The sequence below is a fragment of the Protopterus annectens genome, chromosome 8.part1 (assembly GCF_019279795.1).
Source record: "Protopterus annectens isolate FY-2018-M chromosome 8.part1, PAN1.0, whole genome shotgun sequence".
Classification (NCBI taxonomy): Eukaryota; Metazoa; Chordata; order Ceratodontiformes; family Protopteridae; genus Protopterus; species Protopterus annectens.
Window position 1 is genome coordinate 90,155,156 of NC_056742.1, and position 23,415 is coordinate 90,178,570.

The window sequence follows — 23,415 nt, forward strand, 5'->3', positions numbered from 1 at the left end:
GTTGCACTACTATTCAAAACAGAACTAAATGTAACATTAATACCCTATGATAACCTAGACATGAATAAGACTGAACTTCTCATCTCAAAGCTGCAACTAAACCCTAAAAAGTCCATCTATATTATCTGTATATATCTACCTCCTGGAAATAATTCTACTACTATAGAAAATATCCTTAGTTGGCTCACCTCCTCCTATCCACAAGAAACCATAATTCTTGGAGACCTCAACCTGGACTGGTCCACTTTAATTACTAATAACCCAGATTCTCATATTAACCTCTATGGCTTTACTCAAATAATAAACACCTCTACTAGGATTAACAAACCTAACAACAAAGAAAGCATTCTAGATTGGATTCTCGTTAACAAACCTCTACTAAAATATCAGTCTGGAACAGTACCGGATGACTTTAGTGATCACAATCTAACCTATATTATTAGACAAAGAAATGTCTCTAACAATACACCTATTTATAGGACCCTACGTAATCTCAAATGTTTCAACCCTATTCTATTTAGAACTGAACTAAGTGCCTGCAATTGGAACCCACTAAAAACACTTCCTCTTGAAGAAGCTGTGCTATACTTCAATACCACATTCCTAACTATTCTAGATAATCATGCACCATCACGCTCCATCCGAATTAAATCTAAACCTGCCCCCTGGCTATCTAAAGATACAAGACAAAAAATGTTACTTAGAAACAAAGCTTGGAGAAAATGGCAAGCTAGCAAATGTTTCATAGACCAACAGACCTTTAGGCACCTAAGAAACAGTACCAAAAAAGCTATCTTCTCTGATAAAAGGAGTTATTATAGTAATCTCCAGCAAGCTAATCACAATAACCCTCAAAAATTCTGGTCAACCCTAAATAGGCTTCTACACCCTGGACAGACTACCACTCCATCCCCTATCGGATCTGAAAAGAATTCTACCCTTGATACTGCCAACACTTTCAACTCTTTCTTTATTGATACTATTAATTCCTTGGCCTCTCACCTCTCTAGTGACAACACTAGCATCCCCGACCTTGTATCCTCCAAACTACCAACCTTTAGGCTACAACCCATCTCCACTGCCTTTATACAAAAATGTATCCACAAACTCAAACCATGCACCCCCTCAGCTGACAAACTCCCATCTGAATTCCTTCAAAAAGCAGCCTCTGAAATTGCCGATCCCGTATCCATTCTCATTAATAGAACTGTAAACGAAGAAACCATACCTGACATCTGGAAAATCTCTCACATCATACCCTTACATAAAGGAGGTAACTCCTATGAATACTCTAATTATAGGCCCATAGCTCTCTTGTCCCCACTAGCAAAAATCATGGAAAAATGTGTTCATCATCAGTTAATGGACCACTTAATAAAGAACAACATTCTTACTAACTGTCAACATGGCTTTAGGCCTTTTCATAGCACAACCAATGCTCTCCTCTCCTTTACAGACCTTATTAACAAGAATCGTAATAATAACATCCTGTCTTCAGCTCTCTTTATTGACCTGTCTAAAGCCTTTGATATGGTTAACCACTCTATTCTCTTGAAAATTCTTGAATCTCTCTCCTTAGAATCTAAGGCTGTCCACTGGTTTAGTTCCTATCTTACAAACAGGAAACAAGCCGTTCTCTGGGATAACAAACTCTCACCCCTTCTCCCAATCTCACTTGGGGTCCCCCAAGGCTCTATTCTTGGACCACTTCTTTTCTCCCTCTTTATAAATGACTTACAAATAGCTATTCCCCAGGCTACTTGTATACAATATGCTGATGACTCCACATTAATTTGCTCTGCTAAATCCATCTCTGAACTTCAAATTAATACTCAAGCTGTTTTCTCCAAAGTTAAAACTTGGTTCTTAAAACGATGCCTACTCCTAAACGCTAAAAAACAAACTCTTACTCTTTTAAGCCCACTACCAGATCCCCTACATTAGATTTTACTATCCTAACAATGGAACTATTATATTACCTGACCCTACTACCAAACTGCTAGGTGTCACGATTGACAACAACCTTACCTTTGACTGTCATATCAACAATACCATTAAATCTGTAAACAGAAAACTCGGCTCTCTCTATAGAATTAAAACTTTCTTAACCTCCCCAGCCAAAGCTACTCTTGCCCACTCTCATCTTATTTCCACTCTTCTCTATGCTTCACCAATCTATACTAACCTCAAGAAAAACAATCTCTCTAAACTATCTACCACGTACAATGATATAGCTAGATTTGTTACTGGTAAACCTTTCAGAACTCACCACTGTCTGAATCTGCAGCAACTTAACTGGCTTGAACTGACAAACATGTTGCTTCTTTCCCAACTCACATTTGTCCAAAGAGCATTCTACCAACCCCACAACACACCTATACTCTCTAACCTCTTAACCCCCTACTCTAATCTGAACTCCCTCCGTTCATCAAGCAAACTACTAGTTTCCTTAACCAAATCCAATAACCTAGCAGGTGATTCCCTTTTCTCGAATACCATTGGAAAACACTGGAATCAACTTCCTACCAAACTTACTTCCATTGCATCTACTGTTCTGTTTAAACAAAAAGCTCAGAATCTACCTTAAAAGCCACTGGATGTGTCCCTGCTCTAATCCTGATTAAAGTAATTTCCTTCAGTTAATCCTTCTTTTCTCTTCCCTATTCTTCTGTACCTCCTGCTTCTTCCCTTAGCTTTCTTTCTCTACCCTTACAGACTCCTTTCTTCATTTTTCCTCCTTATGGCTATGAATCTCTTTCCAACAAGTATTTGTCTGTTTATATCTGCTCTCTCTCTATTGCTGCTTCTCTTTCCTTGATCTTACACTCTCTCTTCTTGGTGTTAAAATATGTTAGTATGTTCAACATGATGTTACTTAGTTTCCCTAGGAAGTTAAGTCCTTTTTTTTCTTTTGGTAACATTTTCATTTCTCTTTCCCTGCTCTTACACTTTCTGTTTTCTTGGTTTTAGAATTAGGTATTAATGTGTATTATGATATTATTTGGATTATCTACATAGGTAAAGTTCTATTCTTTTGTGTAAACATTTTCTTTGTCTGTATTTGTTAATTGTGCTCATGATGCATCTCCTTTTGTCTAAATGTGGAGCTTTTCTCCCCGGGCCTCTGCTGAAAATGGAAATATATCCAGTTGGACTAGCCCGGTCAACAAATGTAAAATAAAAATAACATAAATAAAATAAAATGATAATTCCAAGGATGAAATATTGTGTACATTGTTCACTGTTTCACAATCTGTTGTAAAAGAACCTGTAAACTGGATGTTCCTGTATCTGTTTCTATGCTTTCTGCCTCCCCTGCGTGTCTTACGTCTAAAGGGACAGGCTGTTTTCTTTTGGCAGCCGGGGACACCTGGCGTGAAGGGACATCATAGTCTGTAACAGAGGAAGTTTCGTCCTCTGACGTGCCACTAAGGGTAGATTTTGTCCTTCTTAATATTGATCTGGGCCTCTTTCTACCATGATTACTTTTAATAGCTCTGTCTGTGAACCTGACATTCTTAGATGTAACAAACGGTTTACCTTTGTCGTAATTCGACAAGTCCCTATTGAATTTTTGTGTTTTTCTCTTAATCAATTGTTGTTCCAAATTAGCCAAATCTTTGGCTAAATCAGAAATATATTCTTTGAAAAATTCTTCAGTTTCAAATAATTGGGCTTCAAGTCACACTTTTTGGATTTCTGCTATTTGAGATTCAATTGTTCTTTCATAATAACTAGTTAAGGTATCCACAAAAAGCATTGAGGCCTGATGTTGGGCTGAAGCCCAATCCTGTGATAACTGGGCATCAATGCTTGATACTAGAGGCTGAAGACGGATCCTGAGCCCCCCTAGGTGTAATATCTTTTAGTTTATAGGCCTTGAATAATTTCAAGTGCCAAATGTTAGACCTTAGGGACTTCATGTTTCTGGTCAGTTTTTGAAAAACTAACCCACATTTCTGTTTGGAGTACATTTTACTGTTATTTAAACTAGTTGACCTCCTAGTGTTAAAGCCAAAAGCTTCCAGGTTATCTTTATCAGCCGATAGTCCTTGCAAAATTCCACTTAGGTCCGTGATAAGACAGTATGTCACAACACAATTCTTGACCCAAAAAGAACAATTATATCAACTTGAATATAAACAATTAAGTCTATATTTATATATGGTTGTGCACTACGTTAACCCTGTTAATTGTGGAAAGTTACCTTGATGGTAAAAAATATATATATGTAAGAGAACAACTTAAAATGCCCCACTCTATATAAAGAGACTCTGTGGTGCCCATATGCTAAGGTAGTTGACAATTCGTCTCACTACAAACTATTAGTTATTATTTTAGTTATTGAAGGTCCAAAAAAATAGAATGTCACACGTGTGGATTAATCTGACAAAACCTTAATAGTTTGTCTCATGTATATCCATAACTCTTTAACTAAACCACTATCCGCTTTCCTCACGTATTATTTAAAACCATTACTGTCTAATGTTAGATCAACGATACAAGACACCACGGAATTTCTTAACATCATTCAAGATTCACAGTTAGAAGCGGATTGGTGGTTATGTACCCTAGATGTTTCATCTTTATACACGAGTATCCCCCATGATGCTGGCATTGCTGCTATCTCTTATTGGTTGGACAAATCTGAATTATATTCCATTGGTTTCAACAATTTTCTTGTCAAACTTACTGAATATGTGTTGTGCAAAAACATTTTTTTACTTTGATGGACATCCATATTGGCAGATTAAAGGTACGGCAATGGGGGCTTCCTTTGCCTCCATATATGCTGATTTATTATGGGATTTTTTGAGCAAACATTTATATATGATGCACATCATAATCTACATATAAATCATTTGGATATCTGGAGAAGATATCTAGATGATTGTTGGATGGTGTGGCGTGGGGATAAGGACCATGTGTTTGATTTTGTCAAGTATCTTAATAACAATCCTTTTGATATACAATTTACTCTAAACACAGAATATCAAGAGATTGTTTTTTTGGATGTTGTCATTTCTAGATTGGAAGATCACACATTGGCTACTACTGTTCATAGGAAGTTTCCTCAGTACAATACATTGCTACATGCAACAAGCTCTCACCCCCGCCACATCATCCAAAACATTCCAAAATCCCAGTTTTTGCGTATGAAATGCATATGTTCCTCAGAAGACCAACATCAAGTTTGTGCACAAGATCTGTCAAATAGGCTTTTTAACCATGGATATTCTAAGTATCATATCTCTCAAACCATTGATCAGACTAGTCAGAAGGCACGCTGAAGCTTATTACAATACCAACATTTGAAGCATGATGACAAATCTAATTCTGTACAGCCGATAAGGTTTGTAACCACTTTCGGAAACAACACATTCAGATTCAGGGAAATTATTAACAGACATTGGGACATACTAAAATCTCATTAACTTCTGAATGACATATCACCAGATAAATGTGCCTTCTCATACCGTAGGGGTCGCACTATACATTCTCGTTTCACTCACTACAAGAGATATACACCAGTGACTACAGTCCAAACCACCTTATTTGGTGACCCTTTGGTGGGGTGTTTCCCTTGTGGACATTGTGGTGCCTGCCAACATATGCTCAAAACCAAGGAATTTTCAAGTAAAAATACATCACAGGTATACAATATTAACATCTTTGGAAATTGTAGTTCGGATTGGGTCATTTATTTGGCCACATGTACCTGTTCCTCTTTTTATGTGGGTCAGACGTCCAGGCCTATCAAATTGAGGATTAGTGAACACCTTAGTGCTATCAGAAACCACCGATTGTCTAATGCCCTCTATAAACACACCATTAATCATCCCACTGCTGTTTTTAAATTTGTTATTATAGACAAAATCCAAATGCATAGGAACTTTAAAGCAGGTTGGCATACTAAACTTGATAACATGGAAAATATTTAGATAACCAGTTTAGGGGCTTTGTTCAAACCTGGCCTTAATGAAACAGAATAATATGTCAACCTACTTCCTTATGTATATTGTTTGGGATTTATTTACTTTTAAATTTCATAAGTGCATGAGTTTATTTTGGTGATTTTGATTTGTATTATTATTACTATATTCATCAGTTACTATTCATGATATGTGTACATTATCCAGTCATTACTTATTTCTGTAACGTGCCTTTAAATGTCTCTCTATATAACACCAGGATGTTGGGAGCTGCTTAACTATTCAACATTTGCTTTTTAGTACTGAAGAAGGCTTTGTACAGCCGAAACCGGTTTGCTTGCTTGTTAGCCATTTTTAATGGCTTTTACTTTTACAACAAATTAAATTTTGCTGCTATATCATTGTGCTGGTCCGTTTTTGGATTTACCCTTTCGCGTTGGTTTGGACCGTGCACTTAGTCCCTCGAGCGTGTGTTTGGTTTGTTCCTATTTACCTATAAGTTAGCCTTAACATGTTAAATATAAAATGTTTACATTTTTACACACTGATTACAGTCCACATTCCATACACTTAATTTTACTACTCCTACTATTCATCAAAATGTAACAACTGCATTTTAAATTCACACATTGCGCTCTGGGCAAGTGAACATCATGCCCAACTATTGTCTGTGTAGAAAGGTGAACCAGCCATGCATCCACAACCCCTTTTCCTATTTTTGCACGTGGGTTTGAGATGTCACTTCAGCAGTGACAATCTACAGCCAAGTTTCACAAGTTACCAACATATTTCTCTAATGCACCTAAGATGAAATACTCAGAAACAAGGTCTACCCATTAAATCTTTAACACCAAAATCTTAAACGTCTTGTAACACAGTACATCCATACCTCCTAACTGTCCCCGATTTTGTCTCAAATTTTAAATCATGTTCTGTTTTGGCCCCCAGTCTTCCACAACTATTAAGTGCAAGTCCATTGATTTATTTGTCCAGTAAGTTCTGGTATTTAAGGACAACAGACATGAAAGGCGCAAGCTGGAGACTGATTAGTCAAAAGGTTTTACCTTGCAAAATGAGCCTGCTTCTTAGTTGTAAAATCTGCTTGGTTTTGTCTAAGGCACATCATAAAGACACTGGAGAGCATGTAGACTGGTTAAATTGCAATACATACATATATCTTTATTTATTTTAAATTTGATAACCAGCGTAGAACACTGCTCTACCTACAGAGTTTTCAAATAAACTTTAATCAGTTAGTGTAACAGTGGTAATGTTAGAACAAGCATGCAGAGGTTTATATGTCAGGCTACTATGCAACATAAATAAACACAATCATAAATAGCCCTAATACAAGAATTTAGTCAGTAAACAGAAAAGAATAATTATATGTGGTCATAACTAATGCCATATAATGTTTCTATGGAAAAAATGATACACAAGGAACAAAGCATTTACACTATGTACAGTTGCTAGGCAAGGGGTGTGAAGAAGAGTAAGGCATAAGCCAAATGAGAAGGGAAAAAAGAGAGACGAAAAAAGTGTGGATGGGGCTAAGGGGAAAATATGAGCTACCTCTCACCCTGGCAAAGATTATATCCAAACTCCTGTACTTTTGCCTGTATGCGTTTAATGGTAAGCCAGGGTGCACCCACCAGATGGAGTACCATACAGACACAGGGACTCGGTGCCCCATCCAACAGGTCCCATACAGTTTGCCTGAGCAAGTTAAGACGCTGGGTACGCAGAGGAGATGCCAGTTTTGTGGCTAATCCAATTGTTTACTTCTGTTTTATCATGTCTTATGACAAAATATAAGATAATAAACATTATTTTAATACACACTATTAGAATTACTTGCTGATACCTAAATTGAAATAGTGGTAAGCTCATGAAGACAGCAAGTGAATGGAAGGATAGGGTGGTAGTAGCTAAGGATTAAGCTGAACGGCTTCACCAAATTTGCCCTAAATGGATCCATAATTCTGACAGAAATAGTTCGGGAAAATACACTCACTGAGGTACAGAGCGGTTGCTTTACTACAACGTTTTTCTAAACATTAGTAACAAATTACAAGTACATTTCTAAAACTATCATTTTTGCCTCAGAACGACCTGAAATGTGGAACCACCAAGACCCTCATAATGCTATTAGGCGCTCGTTGTATTGATGCTGTAAGTTGTCAGACTACAACGCTGCAAAAAATAGTAAAAACACCAACCTCTTTAGCAATAACAGCCACGCACACAGCCATTTTGAAGATCAGCTGACAGTTCCTCTACATTTCCTACACGTGATCAAAATAGTGGCATCACGTGCAACGATTTTTTTACTTGACTTTTCCAGGACTTGTACACGTGAGGATTAAAACTTATCACATGACGTTTTGAATGTACTATTTCTGAACTGTCTATAATAAACATAAATTGCAATGGAGTGGTTTGGTTATTTTGGTGTTCAGCATATTTCGTTATTTTTGTTTCATTATTGGATTATTTTGGGTGCCGGCTTTTCGCCAGGTGTGTCTGGCTATAATGGTACAGCTCCCAATGTAATTATTATGCTTATGGATGATGTGAGTACTTTATTATTAATTTGTGTATTATATTAGCATGTTCGTTTTAACTGATTATTTAAGATTAGACTTTAGGGTTACCACCTGTCCCACTTTGCGAGGGACAGCCCCTCTTTGGGCAGTTGTGTCCTGCGAAAAAAATCAAAAAATGGCAAATGTCCTGACATTTTAGGACAAAAATATTTCCTAATTTTTTTTTAATAGTTGTAGAAAACAGTTATTTTTTTTTATCTGAGACCCCTAAATGTTATATGAAATGGCATAAGCAACTCAAATGCTACAAGAATAAGCTTTTATTTTGGCAAAAAAAGTGAAGTTCTATCCTTTGTACTGGTAAGTGCATGTTTTGTCCTGCAAAATCTGACATGTCTACAAAAAATGTCCCACTTCGGGCATTTGAAAAGGTGGCAACTCTAAGATTAGTCTATCCTTTTGTGCTCCGATGTCTACAGTCTGAATAATTTGCTTAGAGTTGGGCAAGTTGCAAGGGGTTGCCGAGTGTAGGAGCCACGCTACTTCGTAAATATGGCAATGTTAAGAATATTGCAGTGATGTTTTTTTTTAATAAAACTAAGACTTTTTTTGTGACGCGATATGTTTTCACACATATAAATACGTGTGTGTGTATATATATATATATATATATATATATATATATAAACATTTATTTTTAAGAAGAAGTTTATTGCAAATACTGATGGAGTATATACGTTTATTTCCGTCTGTAAAAATATAAAGTTGGTTCCGTGTTTCTGGTTTTTTTTTCACTTTCATACGGAAGGTGGCAGAGTAGGCTGAGATGCATGTGAATTCTGTGAAATGGCATGTTGGTGCTGTGTGACTTGGAGCTAGTTTACAGCACTTTATTGGGCTGTAAAACTCTCTTTTAGACCCTGTCCTTTAACCGATGATAACTGAAAATGAAAAAGACTGAAAGCTAGCCATTAAATGGAAACCTGTTTTACACAAAACAATAACGGTAGAAGATCAAAGGTAGAAAAACTGAAATATTTAAAAACAAAAAAAAATGTTTTACGTGGAGTTTCAGTAAAATATGTACAAGCAGTTTTAGTTTGAAGTGTTCTTTGAATAGTTGTTAGTAACATTTGACATGAAAGTGACAGAGGATGAAGATGACACTGGGAATAGGGGTGCAGAAAAATGTAGACATTGACAGGTAGGTAGAAAACACAGTCTGAACTATTTTTGCTTTAATGTATAAGAGAAACCGCAGATCTTCACTAACAATAGTTTACTTTATTCACCACCACCACCAATTACTGCAGTTGAACTGGTGGGTATGGTATGTAAATTTCAATTCAAAAGTCCAGTTGATGGAATTTTTGAATCCACATGTAGTTGAAGTATTGTACTTCCGTGTTTGCAGCCATGTTCCACAGGGCCCTTCACTTCCACCCACCCCTCTAGTGGCTAAATAATTATTATATTTATGATGGTGCAATGATACCATTATTGACAGTGTTATGGAGGGATGTGACCACTGTCACTGCCAGTGCAGTCAGGGTAGCTTACTGAATGGACCGATTCATCTACAGATAGAAGTATTTTGAATTAAGTCATATGGGATTTAGCTATCCCTTCAGTTCTTAATCTGACATTCTTTTTCTTTTCTTAGTAGATAAAAGCATTCCGTTTAAAATAATTTCTCCCCGTTTTAGCCGACTGCAGCAAAATTGACAGTGCAATATCAATATCAGGTGAAAACAAACAATATCAAACGTTAATTACTGTGTTTTAATTTATCACATTAATGATTGGGTTGGGTCTGTTTTGCCAAGAGCAATTTCGTGAAGTAGTACAATTTCTTGTCCACTACAAAGTGGAATGCTACTGAGAGTTTTTAGGGGGAACTGTCCCGCTGTACACCATGTGGAAGGCTTCACCTCACACGTCATTTCCTTGGATATGCTTAGTCCAGGATTGCATCACATTGTATAAAATTTCTGTCAGCCTAATGGACTGTTCCCAAATGTACAAATTTCTTGTATAAAAACAATTAGTTAAGCAAACACTGTCCTGATTTTTTTTTCCTTTCAGTGCAGCACTTTTGCTTTCATGAAACCCACTGTTTTCTTGGATTACATATAAAAAGGCAGTATTTGTCTTTTAAAACTTTACTTAATTTTCCAAAAACTATTGAATAAAAGAAGTCTGAATAATGCTAATTCTCAAAGTTGAATATCCATCCTCATTGATCTTCAGAGAAGATGACCTAATCGTACCCGACTATGTGCATCTACATTTATGGTTAGTTATTTAGAACATTGGGCCTTATATATCTGTGTGTCCAGAATACCAGGTAATGTCATTATGCAATATCTTGTGCTTTTTTGTTCCTATACTGTTGGAACTACAGTAGTTCTTTGAGCTCCATGACAAAAGAACGGACTAGTTTGTTTATCTATATTTTTACTGGGAAAGTAACAGATCATTTTTGTTCTCTTTGTAAGGGAAAGGGGTTGCTGCCTTCTCCTTTAACCCCTCCAAAATGTATATATTATTATTATTATTATTATTAACTGGTGAAGGGATGTTAAGGGGTGGCACACCCCCCCTTAGAAATGTAATCATTGACCAAAATAAAAATGCAGGATTTGTCAAAATGTTGTAACAGCTGTCAAATGTTGCTACTGCAGTAACATTCTCAGAGCTACACAATTGCACTATTGAAGCTGGGGTTGTTAATTTTATGCTGGGCTGGGCTAGATAAATGTAAATAATTGTGCTTTCTTGTTCCTCAGAAGACCAGTTGGAATGGTAAATACATTCCATACTGACCAGTAACACCATTCCTCTGTCCTTTAGATTTAAGGACTTTTGTTAAGCATAGCCCAGCTATTTTCTTGATACTTTTGTTTCTGGTAAATGAACTCTGTTCTGCCATTTTATATCACTTGAAAACTGTAATTCCTCGATATACTTACATAAATGCTATAATGTGCTTTACTAAGTGAAGAAAATATGCCAGTCTCATCTCTTACTCCTCCACACTTTCCCACTGCAGACCCAGAACCTACCCACCTCCATGTTTAATACATGCAGACTTACAGCACAATCTTCCCTACACCAAGATCTGTGCTCAGGTATCATAGATGGCCGCTTGCAGATAAATGTACCATCTTGATCTTTATTCCCTATGGGTCTTTGTGCAGATGGCCATAGTTTCATCATATTTAATATTCTGAGCTTAGATTGTTATTTTAGTGTTTCAACATCCCCAGCTATTGAAATGGCTCACTAGCATTGAGCATTTCTTTTAGAAATGGATGTTTTGCACAGCATCTGTAGAGATTTCTGGGGATGGAATCAAACAACGACAGTTTAGACTTAAATGGGGATGGAATCAAACAATGACAGTTTAGACTTAAATGTTATTCACCCATATGGGTATTTTTAGTATTTATTTCAACTTATTACTAACTCCTAAAGTTATGGTTCTGCTTTTAATCTGACAAGTTTGTGCTCACAACTTTATGCAATAATTATATCAGATTTGCAAAATGTCATCTGTGGGACTTTTATTCATGATCTGCTGCATTGTACTTGCACCCATTCCTTCTGTGAAATTCATGTTTATTGCTTGCCCAGGATCTGCCACGCTGTACCCCCTGAATTCATATGTTCATTGCTCATTGTGTAACATTCCATTCCTCACTCCCATAGCATTCACTGTTTTTGCAGGGTAACTCCTAATTCCCACATTTCACCTTCACTGCTTCTTGTTTAGAACTACTCACCCCCCCTAGAATCCCTTTTCACTGCTAACCTTCTAAGTATTGCCACAGTGCTTATCGTTTTCTCACAGTCCTAGTGTCTGGTGTTTTCCTGATGTCTGTTTATATTTTCTTTATAGCTTTACTGTTCTCCTTGTTTGGTTTCCTCTTATGTTTGACTAGTGTACTCCAAATTCTGTATGCTTTGCCTTTTGTGCTTTAGTTTTTTTTTTCAGCCATGACCCAAGCAGCAGGGACAGCAAGATAGATAAGCTGGTTTGAACATTTGCACAGAAATTGAGTTGTTAAAGCTACACCATGTTTCCCTTTACCGTTTTTTTTTTTTGGCAAATACTTAAATATTCAAGAATGGAAGGACTGCAAAACAGATAAAAAATTGTATGTGGTTGTAAGTAAACATTTGTTAAACAGTGCATGGTTAGTAACCGGTGCATGTATTTTGAGCTCCTTAACAATTTTTCCATTGCACACAACATTGTTTTTTTCTTCTTGTCTCCTCTCAACCGTCCAGTTAACCCAGACTGGCTTGTTGTGCCACAGTTATTCCCATTTAGCCATGGGGTCCAAAGGGAGATTATATCCAGGAACTTTGCCATCATATGATAGCCTGACTAAGTTTTGTTTCTAACATTTTTGGCCTGTCCAAATGTTTGCCAAGCACACTGCTGAGAAGGAGACTATATTACTGGTCTGCCAGTGTGTGTATGCTTACTTAGATGACATATCTATCCTGATTTTAGATGTAGTTGCTAATTGAAAATTTTGTTAATTTTGCATACCTGCTAGGAATAATTAGCTAATTACAACTGTGTAGCAACATTTTAGTTTCTGCATGAATAATCTAGTGTTACTTAGTTCAGTGTACTGCATGTAAATGTGTGTTCTGCATAATATACGTGCTTAAAAAATCATTATTTTAACCAATCTCACCTTGTCTTTGCATCTGCAGATGGGCTGGGGAGATCTAGGAGTGAATGGCGAGCCTTCCAGAGAAACACCAAACATAGATAAAATGGCCACAGAGGGGATACTCTTTCCTGACTTTTATTCTGCCAATCCTCTCTGCTCACCATGTAAGTACCACCATTTGTTAAGGTACTAATGAGCATTTATATTTTAAGCTCCAAGAAGTTTTGTGGAGATTTCCACTAAGAATCCTGGAGCTTATGGCAAAAATAAATATAGGTATGATAAATATTTTATGATTACATTTTAACGTACTGCTGTCCAGAAGTCAGTCTCTTTCTATGATGTCATTACCAGCCCCTGTATTTGAGTATATGCTACAGATTCTCTCCATTTTATTCAGACATCTTAAGTTATAAAAATGTAAGCTATGGGGTGATAGTTTCTTTGTTTGATTTGCATTCTGTTTCACCTGATGTCATTTCGTGTGTTCATGTATTTTTTTTTTTTGTTGATGTTCTGTTCATAGTTCCACCACCTAAATTAAAATGTGCCTCTGAGATGCAGATTCTATTGTCATGCCCACCAAGTCTCATCTCTGATTCACAGCATGGTAAATAGTGCAAGTTTTATAAAGAATTATATAACAGGCATCAATACAGAAAATGCTAAAGGAAGTATCTTTTGGCTAAAAAGTTGGAGCATATTGTACCATTATATGCACTGTGATTTTCGTGCTAATTATTAGAGGAGCTCCAATAATGATAGAAAAAGAAAAAAGATAATAGTTTTGTGGTAGTAAGGGGCTACTGGCAAGAGATGAGGATTACGCTGGCATGTATTTATATTCAACCTAAAACTGCTGTTATGAGGCTTAAGAAAATGTTGGTATACATAATAAGCTCCAATAATGATAGAAAAAGAAAAAAGATAATAGTTTTGTGGTAGTAAGGGGCTACTGGCAAGAGATGAGGATTACGCTGGCATGTATTTATATTCAACCTAAAACTGCTGTTATGAGACTTAAGAAAATGTTGGTATACATAATAAGCTTTCATCAGGGAATATCACTCATAGGTGGGGACTAGAACTTGATTTGCAGCAGTGAGGATGTATCTGGGGGATCCAGAAGCAGAATTCAGAAGACATTTATGAAAATATTTGGTATGGAAGAGATAATTTACATACTATTCCCCAAGATTCAGTAACTGGTCTAGACTAGACAGACATTCTATCTTACTGGAATATGTGCATTTAATTAAAAGCTTTGCCACACATCCAGTAACAATTTAAGTTTATGTGCTAATTGCAACAAAGATAAAAATGCAGGATAGTAAAGTAAAATTGGAGACACTGGCACCCCCTCCCCCCACTTACTGGTTAAAAGAGAGACATTTAAGGAATGGGTAATGGAAATTATTCAAGAATTAGTAGGGAAGATAGGAATTTCTTCAGAAGTTACTGCAAGTGAGTGGGATAAATTGAAAGTTGAGTTTAAAAATAAGGTGAAAATGAAAGAAAAAGATGGTTAAGAAATAACAAGAATTATTTAGAGGAACTGACAAAGGTTAAAGTATTTTAGAGTAAGGGGAATCTCACAGAACAAGAAGAGATGCAAATGCAGACTTTTAAAGACAAAATAAGGGAGTATCTGGATAATATGCATGTGTTTAGAAAGACTGTTGTTAAGCAACTGTTTTTTGCTAACTCCAGAGCACACAAACTTTTAGCACAGCAACTTGGGCAAAAGAAAGTAGAAAGATTTGTTGCCAAACTTAAGGAGCCTATAACAAGAAAAATAACCAGAGTTGGCAGAGGTATTGGAGGTATTTCAGAAATTTTATGAAACTTTGTATAAAGCAGAGAAATGCTGAAATTAAGAATACAAATAAAAAATATTTATTTAAGACTTAAATATGCCATGGTTAGAGGCAGATGAGGCTCAACAATTAACAGTTAAGATAGGAGGAGATGACATAAAAATGGTCAGATGTAATTAATCTGTAGGAAAGTCTCCAGGAATAGATGGTTTTCTGTGGAGGTTTGGAAGCTAGGAGGGAAGAAAGTGTTAATGATTTGAAAGTTTTTGTTTATCAGTATTTTAAAAGGAGTGGAAACACCAACATCCTGGAAGAAAGCTGTGGTGGGTGTAATACCTAAAGATGGTAATGACCCATCAGGCCCTGCTTCATATAGCTCCATTTCAATTGCAAATCATAATTATGACAGCTAACATAGTGACAAAGGTGTTGCCAGAATTTATGGATATAGATGGATATGGTTTTGTAGAGGAGACAAATATTTGGCAACACTGTTAGAACAGTGATGATCCAGAGAGAAGCAGAATGTAAGAAAATACTGTGCTTGTTGGTGGGTCTCAGTGCAGAGAAAGCATTCAACAGAGTAAGCTGGGATTTTGAGTAATCCGATGGAAGCATTTGCATTCCTGTTACAATAATAACATTAGGAGGATATGTGAGTGACTGGAGGCAACAAATTAAAGACGGAGGGTTCTTCTCTGATAAGATGCTTTTGACCAGAGAAGCCAGGCAGGGATATCCTCTTTCCCCTTTATTTGCTTTATATTACTAGGCATTGGCAAAGAAAACAAGGTACTCAGAAATTTGGGGTATAATTGGTATGAAAATCAAGAAAAGTTGGATTTATTTGCAGATGCTATTTTATACCTGATAAAACCAGAAAAGAGCAATTCAGTGTTGTAGAACATCTTGAGACAGTTTCAAGTATACATCTTGAGGCAGTTTCAAGTATTTTTAGGATCTAAAGTTAATCAAGATAAAACAAAGGCTATAGCTGTAAAATGTGTTCCCTCACATGAATTGGTTCAGTAATACCCATATTTATAGGGACACGATAAAATTACATATTTAGTTGTATGGATTAAAAAATGTTGTTATGGCAGCTAAAGATATGTGGGAAGAGACTAAACAAAAGATAATACAAAAATTAAGAAACTGGGAAGCCCTTCTTTATGAACAGCAAGATGAAAAGTATTGAAAATGTTTTTAGCCTCTTTAGTTTTGTGTACAGGTCAGGCACATTTTTATTAACCAGAGGAGAAGTTGTGGACATAATAAAGAGTTTAAGGATTTTATCTGGGAGGGGAAGATGGCAAGAGTCAAGTGGGATAAGTTGATCCTTCCAGTTGAAGAAGGTGGGTTAGGATTACCTGATTTAAAGGGATATCTTAGTTTAAGGCTCATGTACCTAACACAAACAGAAAGCTATAATTCAAAGTGGAAAAGGGATAATGATGAAGATGGGGGTAATTAAAGAGAAAAAGAGTGGGATTTTGAATACAGCTCCTAAGGAGAATAAAAACAGCCATATTATATTCATAAAGTAGCAAAAGATATTTAAACTATACCAACACAAAAATGGAGAAAGGGCATTTTGCCGATAGGGATGACTGCAATTAGGGGCACAGAGAATAGGCAAGATGGAGCTGGAATTTACTGCAGAAAGCTGGCAAAGGAGCCAAGATATTGGAAGCAAATAACTCGAGAGGGAAAGGTAATAGAATGGGTAGAGTCCAAGAAGACATTTCGATTGCAGGCTAGAGAGTGCCTTCCTTCTCAAGGTTTGATACGAGTATAGGCAATGAAAAAAAGGCTGTAGGAATCCTAAGTGAAATACCTGCTCTGGTAGAGTTTTTAGTTGAATCTATAACAGAAGCTGCTGTTAAAGGGATTATTTGTAGGGCATGTAAAATAATGAACAATAACTATAGGAACCAATCATAGGAAGTTAAAGTGGTTGTAAATGAAGACTGGATAAGCAATTCACAAGGAAACAATGGGAGGGCATATGTATGGCTCCCAAATATGCAACAAATTATAGAAAATTTTGGATTTTTACTTGGAAGTGTTTGTATATGTATTTTTATTTCCCAAGCAGATGGCAAATGTTGGAGGTGTGATGGGGAAGAAAGAAGTTACTGGGAACATATTTTTTGTGAGTGTATTGAGTTGGCAGACTTTAAAAATCCCCTACAGAGTACTCTCTCAGAAATATTGGGTGGGCAAATGGGTGTAACTAAGAAAATTATGTTTTTGAACTGGGATACAGGATCTGAATTGCCTTGATATAGTAAGGCTTTGTTTCTGGTAGCTGCTAAGAAAGTAGTTACTAGAAAATAGAAATCAAAGTCTAAACCAACTGTATTTGAAGTATTGAATATTGTAACAGACATAACATAACTGGGAATGGGGTCTTTAGAAAAGGGTAGGAACACTACACAGAAAAAAATGGAAATCGTAGGAACAATACTTGCAGAATAATGTTTTGGAGGAGGGGTGAGAGTTAAAAGAAATCAGAAATTGAACAATTTATGTATTGTTGGACTGATGATAATTATACAAAATAATATATAGAGTTTGTAACTGAGAACATATTAACATGGTTTATTTTCTTTTATATAAATGTGTGTTTGGCTATGTCTTAAGTGATAATTCAGTAAAGGTGTTTGAGAAAGGATGGTTAAGAGTGCATCAGAACTGAAAGATTATTTTTTGACAGGGTTAGCCCTGTTGGGATGTGCCTATTTTTAGTGGGGCTTGAAGGTTCCTTCACTCCAGTTTGTAGCCAGTCACTACTAGTTCAGGCCCATAAATTCAGTCTTTTTGGCTGGATGTAAGTGTTCACCCATTACATAGCATTAATAGATGTAGCACTAACGTCGCAAGCCGTTATGATGGTCCCTGTTCCTGGACAGATGACGCCTGGTGACTCGGGTCTTATCTCAGCAAGGGGCTTCATACCCAATTGTGGGTATAACCACAAATCGCAAATAGTTTGACTTAATTCTAACCTGACATCAGTTTTCCTAGCTGATATCTGATGCAGGGATGCTGAAAGACGTCTTGCCTCTTCACAGGGTCTGTAGCATGATGCAGTAGGCCATGGCTTTTTTTAGTCTTCCTTGTCTAGGAGAAGGTCAGCATTGAGGCATTCAACTGTCATCCTGAGTACCTTCTTAGTGGTTCTGCATGCATACCTCACATTGGGATGCTTCAGGATCTTTGACTACAGCCTTCCAAAATTGTCTTCCTAACCTCTCCCAAGAGATGCAGCCAGAATCACTTTGAGAGTGAGAGTAGATTGGTGCATCAAGGAAGGAGGCAGTTACTCCCCCGCCTCCAGTAGACAGTGGCTTTTTGAAAGTAGGCAACTTCCCCATCTTCTTAAATACAGTACATATTCCTGGGAAGTTGGGCTTTCTGGAGGACACTTTCAGCAGATCATGGTTTGCAGAAGAACAGTCACTCATTTTCAAACTGATTTCCAAGATCTTCAAAAACTGAACTAGCCTTTCAAAGACCTATTTGCATCCTCTTCAAATACCAAGTGAACATCCTTCCCATCACCCATTTTGAAGAGGGCAATGTAACATTTATCTCATCTCCTCTGTGGCTGGATGGAATTGTTTTTCCCATCTCCCTTCATGCCCAGGCTTCTAACTAGAATAAAGGACATGATCCTTCTTGCCTGCATTTGTGGTACCTGTAGCTGTTCACTGATCAGTCAGACATCCTTTTATACCTCTTGTGCTTCTGTCACTGTCCTTAGGGACAGTCAGACATCCTTTTATACCTCTCGTGCTTCTGTCACTATCCTTAGGGACAGTCAGACATCCTTTTATACCTCTCGTGCTTCTGTCACTATCCTTAGGGACAGTCAGACATCCTTTTATACCTCTCGTGCTTCTGTCACTGTCCTTAGGGACAGTCAGACATCCTTTTTATACCTCTCATGCTTCTGTCACTCTCCTTAGGGACAGTCAGACATCCTTTTATACCTCTCGTGCTTCTGTCACTCTCCTTAGGGATTCCTCACCCTGCTGTACTCTGTACCCATGTCACAGCTTTGTGCCTGTTATTCCAGTGATGGTCAGACATCCAGAATGACCTTGTGGGGGGATGTCCATTCTTAAGGTGGCATGGAGTCTCATGGACAGAAGATTATCGTATACTGTTAAAGACTAGGTGGCTTACCAGGGGAGTATGGTTATTTTCACCGAGTTCTGTTTTATGTATGGGATTCTTTTAATCAAAATTGCAAAAGAAAGACTTGGAAGACAATCCTGTCAATATGGTTTGTAACTTTGAAGACAGTCCTGAGTGTTGTGGGGCAAGCCAACAATACCCCATATGTACATGATAAGGGCTTTGCGTCTGCAACCTTTTCCCAAGTATAATCCCTTTTTTCTGATGAAGCCTCTCATTAAAGATGGTCTTCCTTCACAAAGGACTGCAGTTTAATGTTAAAAAAAATCTTGCTTTTTTCTACTTTGTAATGGCTGTTTCATGCAACTGAAACTTTCTTCTTGGAAATCATTGCACATGAAGGCATTTAGCTATAGTGAAGAAGTTCAACACTCCTGGTCCTTTCCTTTTTACCCCATTGTATAATTTCTCAAGTAGAAAAAAATTGCATACTGGTCTAGATTTTATTCCAGAAATCTTGCTCTTTTGTAATTGTAAGCAGTCTATGCATTTGTTATTTTACTTTGCTAAACCTGTTCAAAAGAAGCTGCTTTACTGTATCAACTGAAAAGGTCCCTAAGAAAATGCTTGCAGCTGTTTTCTAAAGTGGAACAAAGGCTACATATTGCCCTAAGCCAGGCATGTTTCTAACTGCTCTGCAACTCATATATTCTGTCATGAAATAAACAGAAGGTCCCATCCACAAGACCATTCTACTAGAGCATGTTTCAGTAGAAGATATGCACCATGGGGCTACATTGAAATTCTGTGATCATATTTGGAATAGTGAAAATGCAAGTCGGGAATGTAGGACTATATACCTACAGTGTGGTAGCCATACTAGAGTACCCCCCCCCCCCTGCAGTACAGTAATGTGGGTTTGCAGGTAACAAGTTTAGGGGTAGTGTATGAGAAGCCTGAATCTGCTAAATCTGAAGTGTTTCTAAGTATTCACATTGCTTTGTGGGACAGTGATATTGGAGTTACTGTATAAATTATAGGAGTGGAGGACACCTCCATCTCCCTACACTAGAGGATTTAGGGGTGAATATTTCCTGCAAAAATAATGCACCATATATTTTTAGTCATGATTTATTTTTCTCACACTCTAGATCTGCAGTTTTAGGTCTTGCACGTGTGATGTGGTCCACGCTAATAGTTATCCATAAATACAATTTATAATCCATTATATACTAGACTTATCTAAAATCTGTGCCTTCCTTGTCACTGTCCTCTTGAGGTAGCTATCTCTTGTTCAGCATGAGCATGTTGAAGTCTTGATACATGTGACAACATTCATTATAATGATGAATATTTAAGACAAAGCTGTGGCTGCAGCAGAAATCCTGTTCTGCCTTTTTGACTTTCAGCTTTTTAAGAGCATTTGTATGTGTGGAGCGCCAAACCCTCACAAAACGTCCTGCTTGTTTTGTTTTATTTGGGAAAGGCGGTAAGAAATGGATGTAATTGTTGTACCTGCCTGATGACTCCGTGGTGAAGTTTGTCTGAAAAGCTTTACTTGCTTGAACAGTCATAATACTGAAGTCATAAAAGTTTCAGTAGCCAGAGCATAGCTCTGGTTTCCATCATTGTGAAGAGTATATTGTACAAGTATTTCTGGGAAACAGTTTTAAATGCTGAAACTTGAGTGCAAGTCCCAGAACAGTAACACTGAGTGAAAAAGCATACTTTCACATGTTAAGTCAAAGATTATTATCTGAGGTATGGTGTTCTATATGAGATGGTATATAAGTATTGGGGATGTGGGAGTGCAGTGCAATTTTCCCCCTCCAAAAATAACTTTAAAATAGAAAAGGGATTGTCATAATTTGCATTTCTCTTAATTTTGCTGTTTTTTTCCATAATTTTCAGAATATAAAGAAACATCTAGTAGAGCTAGACTTTCCATTGTGTGATTCCTTAAACCTCTTGTGTTAGAGGTGACATGGGATATATGCAGTTTACCCTTTAAGGACATCAGGTGTTTCAGCTAAATAACAATTCTGAATGTCCATGACTTTTTTTGCATTTGTCTATTTATGGACAAATTCAGGCCAATAAAACCAAATCAAATGCCGTGAGAAGGCAGAAACATGCACATCCTCAGCCAGTGGGGTTTGGCTTTATTGGTCTGAATTTGTCCATAAATAGACTTAAAAAAAAAAGTCATGAACATTCAGAATTGCCATTTAGCTGAAACACCTCGTGTCCTTAAAGGGTAATTTGCATATATCCCATGTCGCCTCTAATACAAGAGGTTTAAGGAATCATGCAGTCTAGCTTTGCTATATTTTTCTTTTTGTTTTTTAACCGATTGTTTTTTATGTGTGACCTTTACTTATTGTTATAATTTCAGAACATGAAATTACAGGTCTCTAGTTTACATTAGAGAGCCATTTCTGGGAAACATGCTGCAAGATGTTTTTCAAAAGCATATGTGCTCATCGTATGGACCATCGTTGCAGTAGTATTGATTACCAGGACTTCTGCTGCGTAATGTCCAAATGACTTCCACAGCTTTGAACCCTTATGGCTGGTTGGATGTCCGTGACCCTGGGATGTCAGCATGTTCCCAGTCTAAAGTGAGCATCTGCCTACACCATTGTCAGATGTTTCTTACTGCAGGTAGGATTGGTGTGTTAATTCATGTTATGAGTGTTTCAGGTCTGGTGAGTTTACTCTGCTCTAGAATATGCCAGAGCAAAGTACCAGATAAGTGCCCCATTTTGAAACATTTTTAACTATTTTTTTTCTGTATAATTACTGAGTTGTTTAACTGGGTGTGTTTGGGTGACTTTTATAGTGTTGGTGTTGTTCCACTCCAGAAACGACTAATAATTGGACATGTTAGAAAATCATAAGGACTCCATAGGGTGTGTGCTTTGTTAGGGATCTAAACATGACATCCCTAATTGTAACATTTCTTGGTGCTTTAATTGTAAGACCATAAGGTTAGGGGAGTGTTCTGTTCAGGACCTTCTGGGAAGGGAGAAGCGTGACCCCCTACACCCATAGCATCACCATGGCTTCCAACATTTCCTCAACTGCTATGGACGTCCCTTTTAGAAAGAGAGGAGGAAACAGAAGATACTACTTCAGGCCCCAAGGTCTATGATGTGTTTTGAAGATGCTGGTCATTTAGGTTCATAGGTTCATACTAGGCTATCTGCCCTAGGGCATCTATAAGCCTAGCCAGAGTGTGTTTGGCCTTCGCCACCCATTTTAAATTAATTTTGCTATGCCCTTTTTCGAGGTTAGTATACTGTGCCTCTGTCTAACAGTGACACAGAAGTGATACCCAGGGTAAACCTACGATCTCCCATCCACTCATCAAGATTCCTGTTGAAGAGAGTCAGTGAGGGACTCTGCCTAACCTGGACTGGGATTTTATTCCAGAGTGAAGGGTGCCTCTGGGTTATAAATCTGTCCCTCCAGCATGTCCTATTTATTTCAGTGCTGAGGTTCAAGTCTCTCGAGTGCGTAGCTCGATGGGATTTGGATTTTCTGAGGTGCAGCATGTCCATTAATTCCGGGTTGGACATGGCCTTATACGTCAGGCACAGATCGCCTCTGAGCAGGCGGTATGCCACTGAGTAGAGCTGGAGTTTCTTTAACCGGGCAGCATATGGCATCTGTTTGAGCCCTTTGATCCTCTTGGTGAGGTACTTTTGGGGTCTTTCCAGTTGCTGCAGGTGTCTGGTAAGGTACCTCCCAAAAGGGGCATTGTACTCAATTATGGGCCTGATGAGGGATGAGTAAAGAGGCACGATGACCTCCACTGATCTAGATGTGAATCCCTTCATGATTAGGTGGGCTATATAAAATGTTTTTCTAACCACTTTGGCCACGTGGTTGTCAAATGAGAGATTGCTATCAACTTGGGTCCCCAGGTCCCTAATTACTTCTTCTGTACTTAATGGATTACCACCTATGTGGTAATTTGTGGGCACTTTGTTTTTGCCAAAGGGGATGACTATACACTTTTTGGCGTTTAGCTTGAGACCATGGCTCTACCAGTTGTCTGTTTCTATGAGGCCCATTTGGAGGATGCTTGTGTCGACTGGAGAGTTGATTATGGCGCCCAGTTTGCAGTCATCTGCGAACTTGGTCAGCCACAGTCCTTCCATGTTGGCCTGTAACTCCGAGAAATATATACCGAACAAGAGAGGTCCCAGGACTGAGCCTTGTGGGATGCCACTTGTAACTGGTTTGGAGTCTGACATGGCACCAGCAATTCTAACAA

The 23,415-nt window shown here is 37.6% G+C and overlaps 2 protein-coding genes across 3 annotated transcripts in view; one reads left to right on the forward strand and one right to left on the reverse strand.

Annotated features, from left to right (window-relative positions):
- TRAPPC2L (trafficking protein particle complex subunit 2L) overlaps nt 1-8,250 on the reverse strand; it is a 294,316-nt gene extending 286,066 nt beyond the window's left edge. Inside the window, exon 1 of the mRNA XM_044081698.1 lies at nt 8,153-8,250. Coding sequence (XP_043937633.1) covers nt 8,153-8,185 — 33 coding nt within the window. The 5' untranslated portion in view covers nt 8,186-8,250. The remainder of the gene's footprint in view (nt 1-8,152) is intronic.
- Nucleotides 8,251-8,271: 21 nt separating this feature from the next.
- GALNS (galactosamine (N-acetyl)-6-sulfatase) overlaps nt 8,272-23,415 on the forward strand; it is a 1,207,745-nt gene continuing 1,192,601 nt past the window's right edge. The window contains exons 1-2 of one of the 2 annotated variants that reach the window (XM_044081696.1): nt 8,272-8,506; nt 13,211-13,334. In XM_044081696.1, the coding sequence (XP_043937631.1) occupies nt 8,363-8,506; nt 13,211-13,334 (268 nt within the window). In that variant the 5' untranslated portion in view covers nt 8,272-8,362. Of the gene's footprint in view, nt 8,507-9,434; nt 9,500-13,210; nt 13,335-23,415 lie in introns of those variants that run through there. The other variant, XM_044081697.1, reaches the window with a different exon arrangement.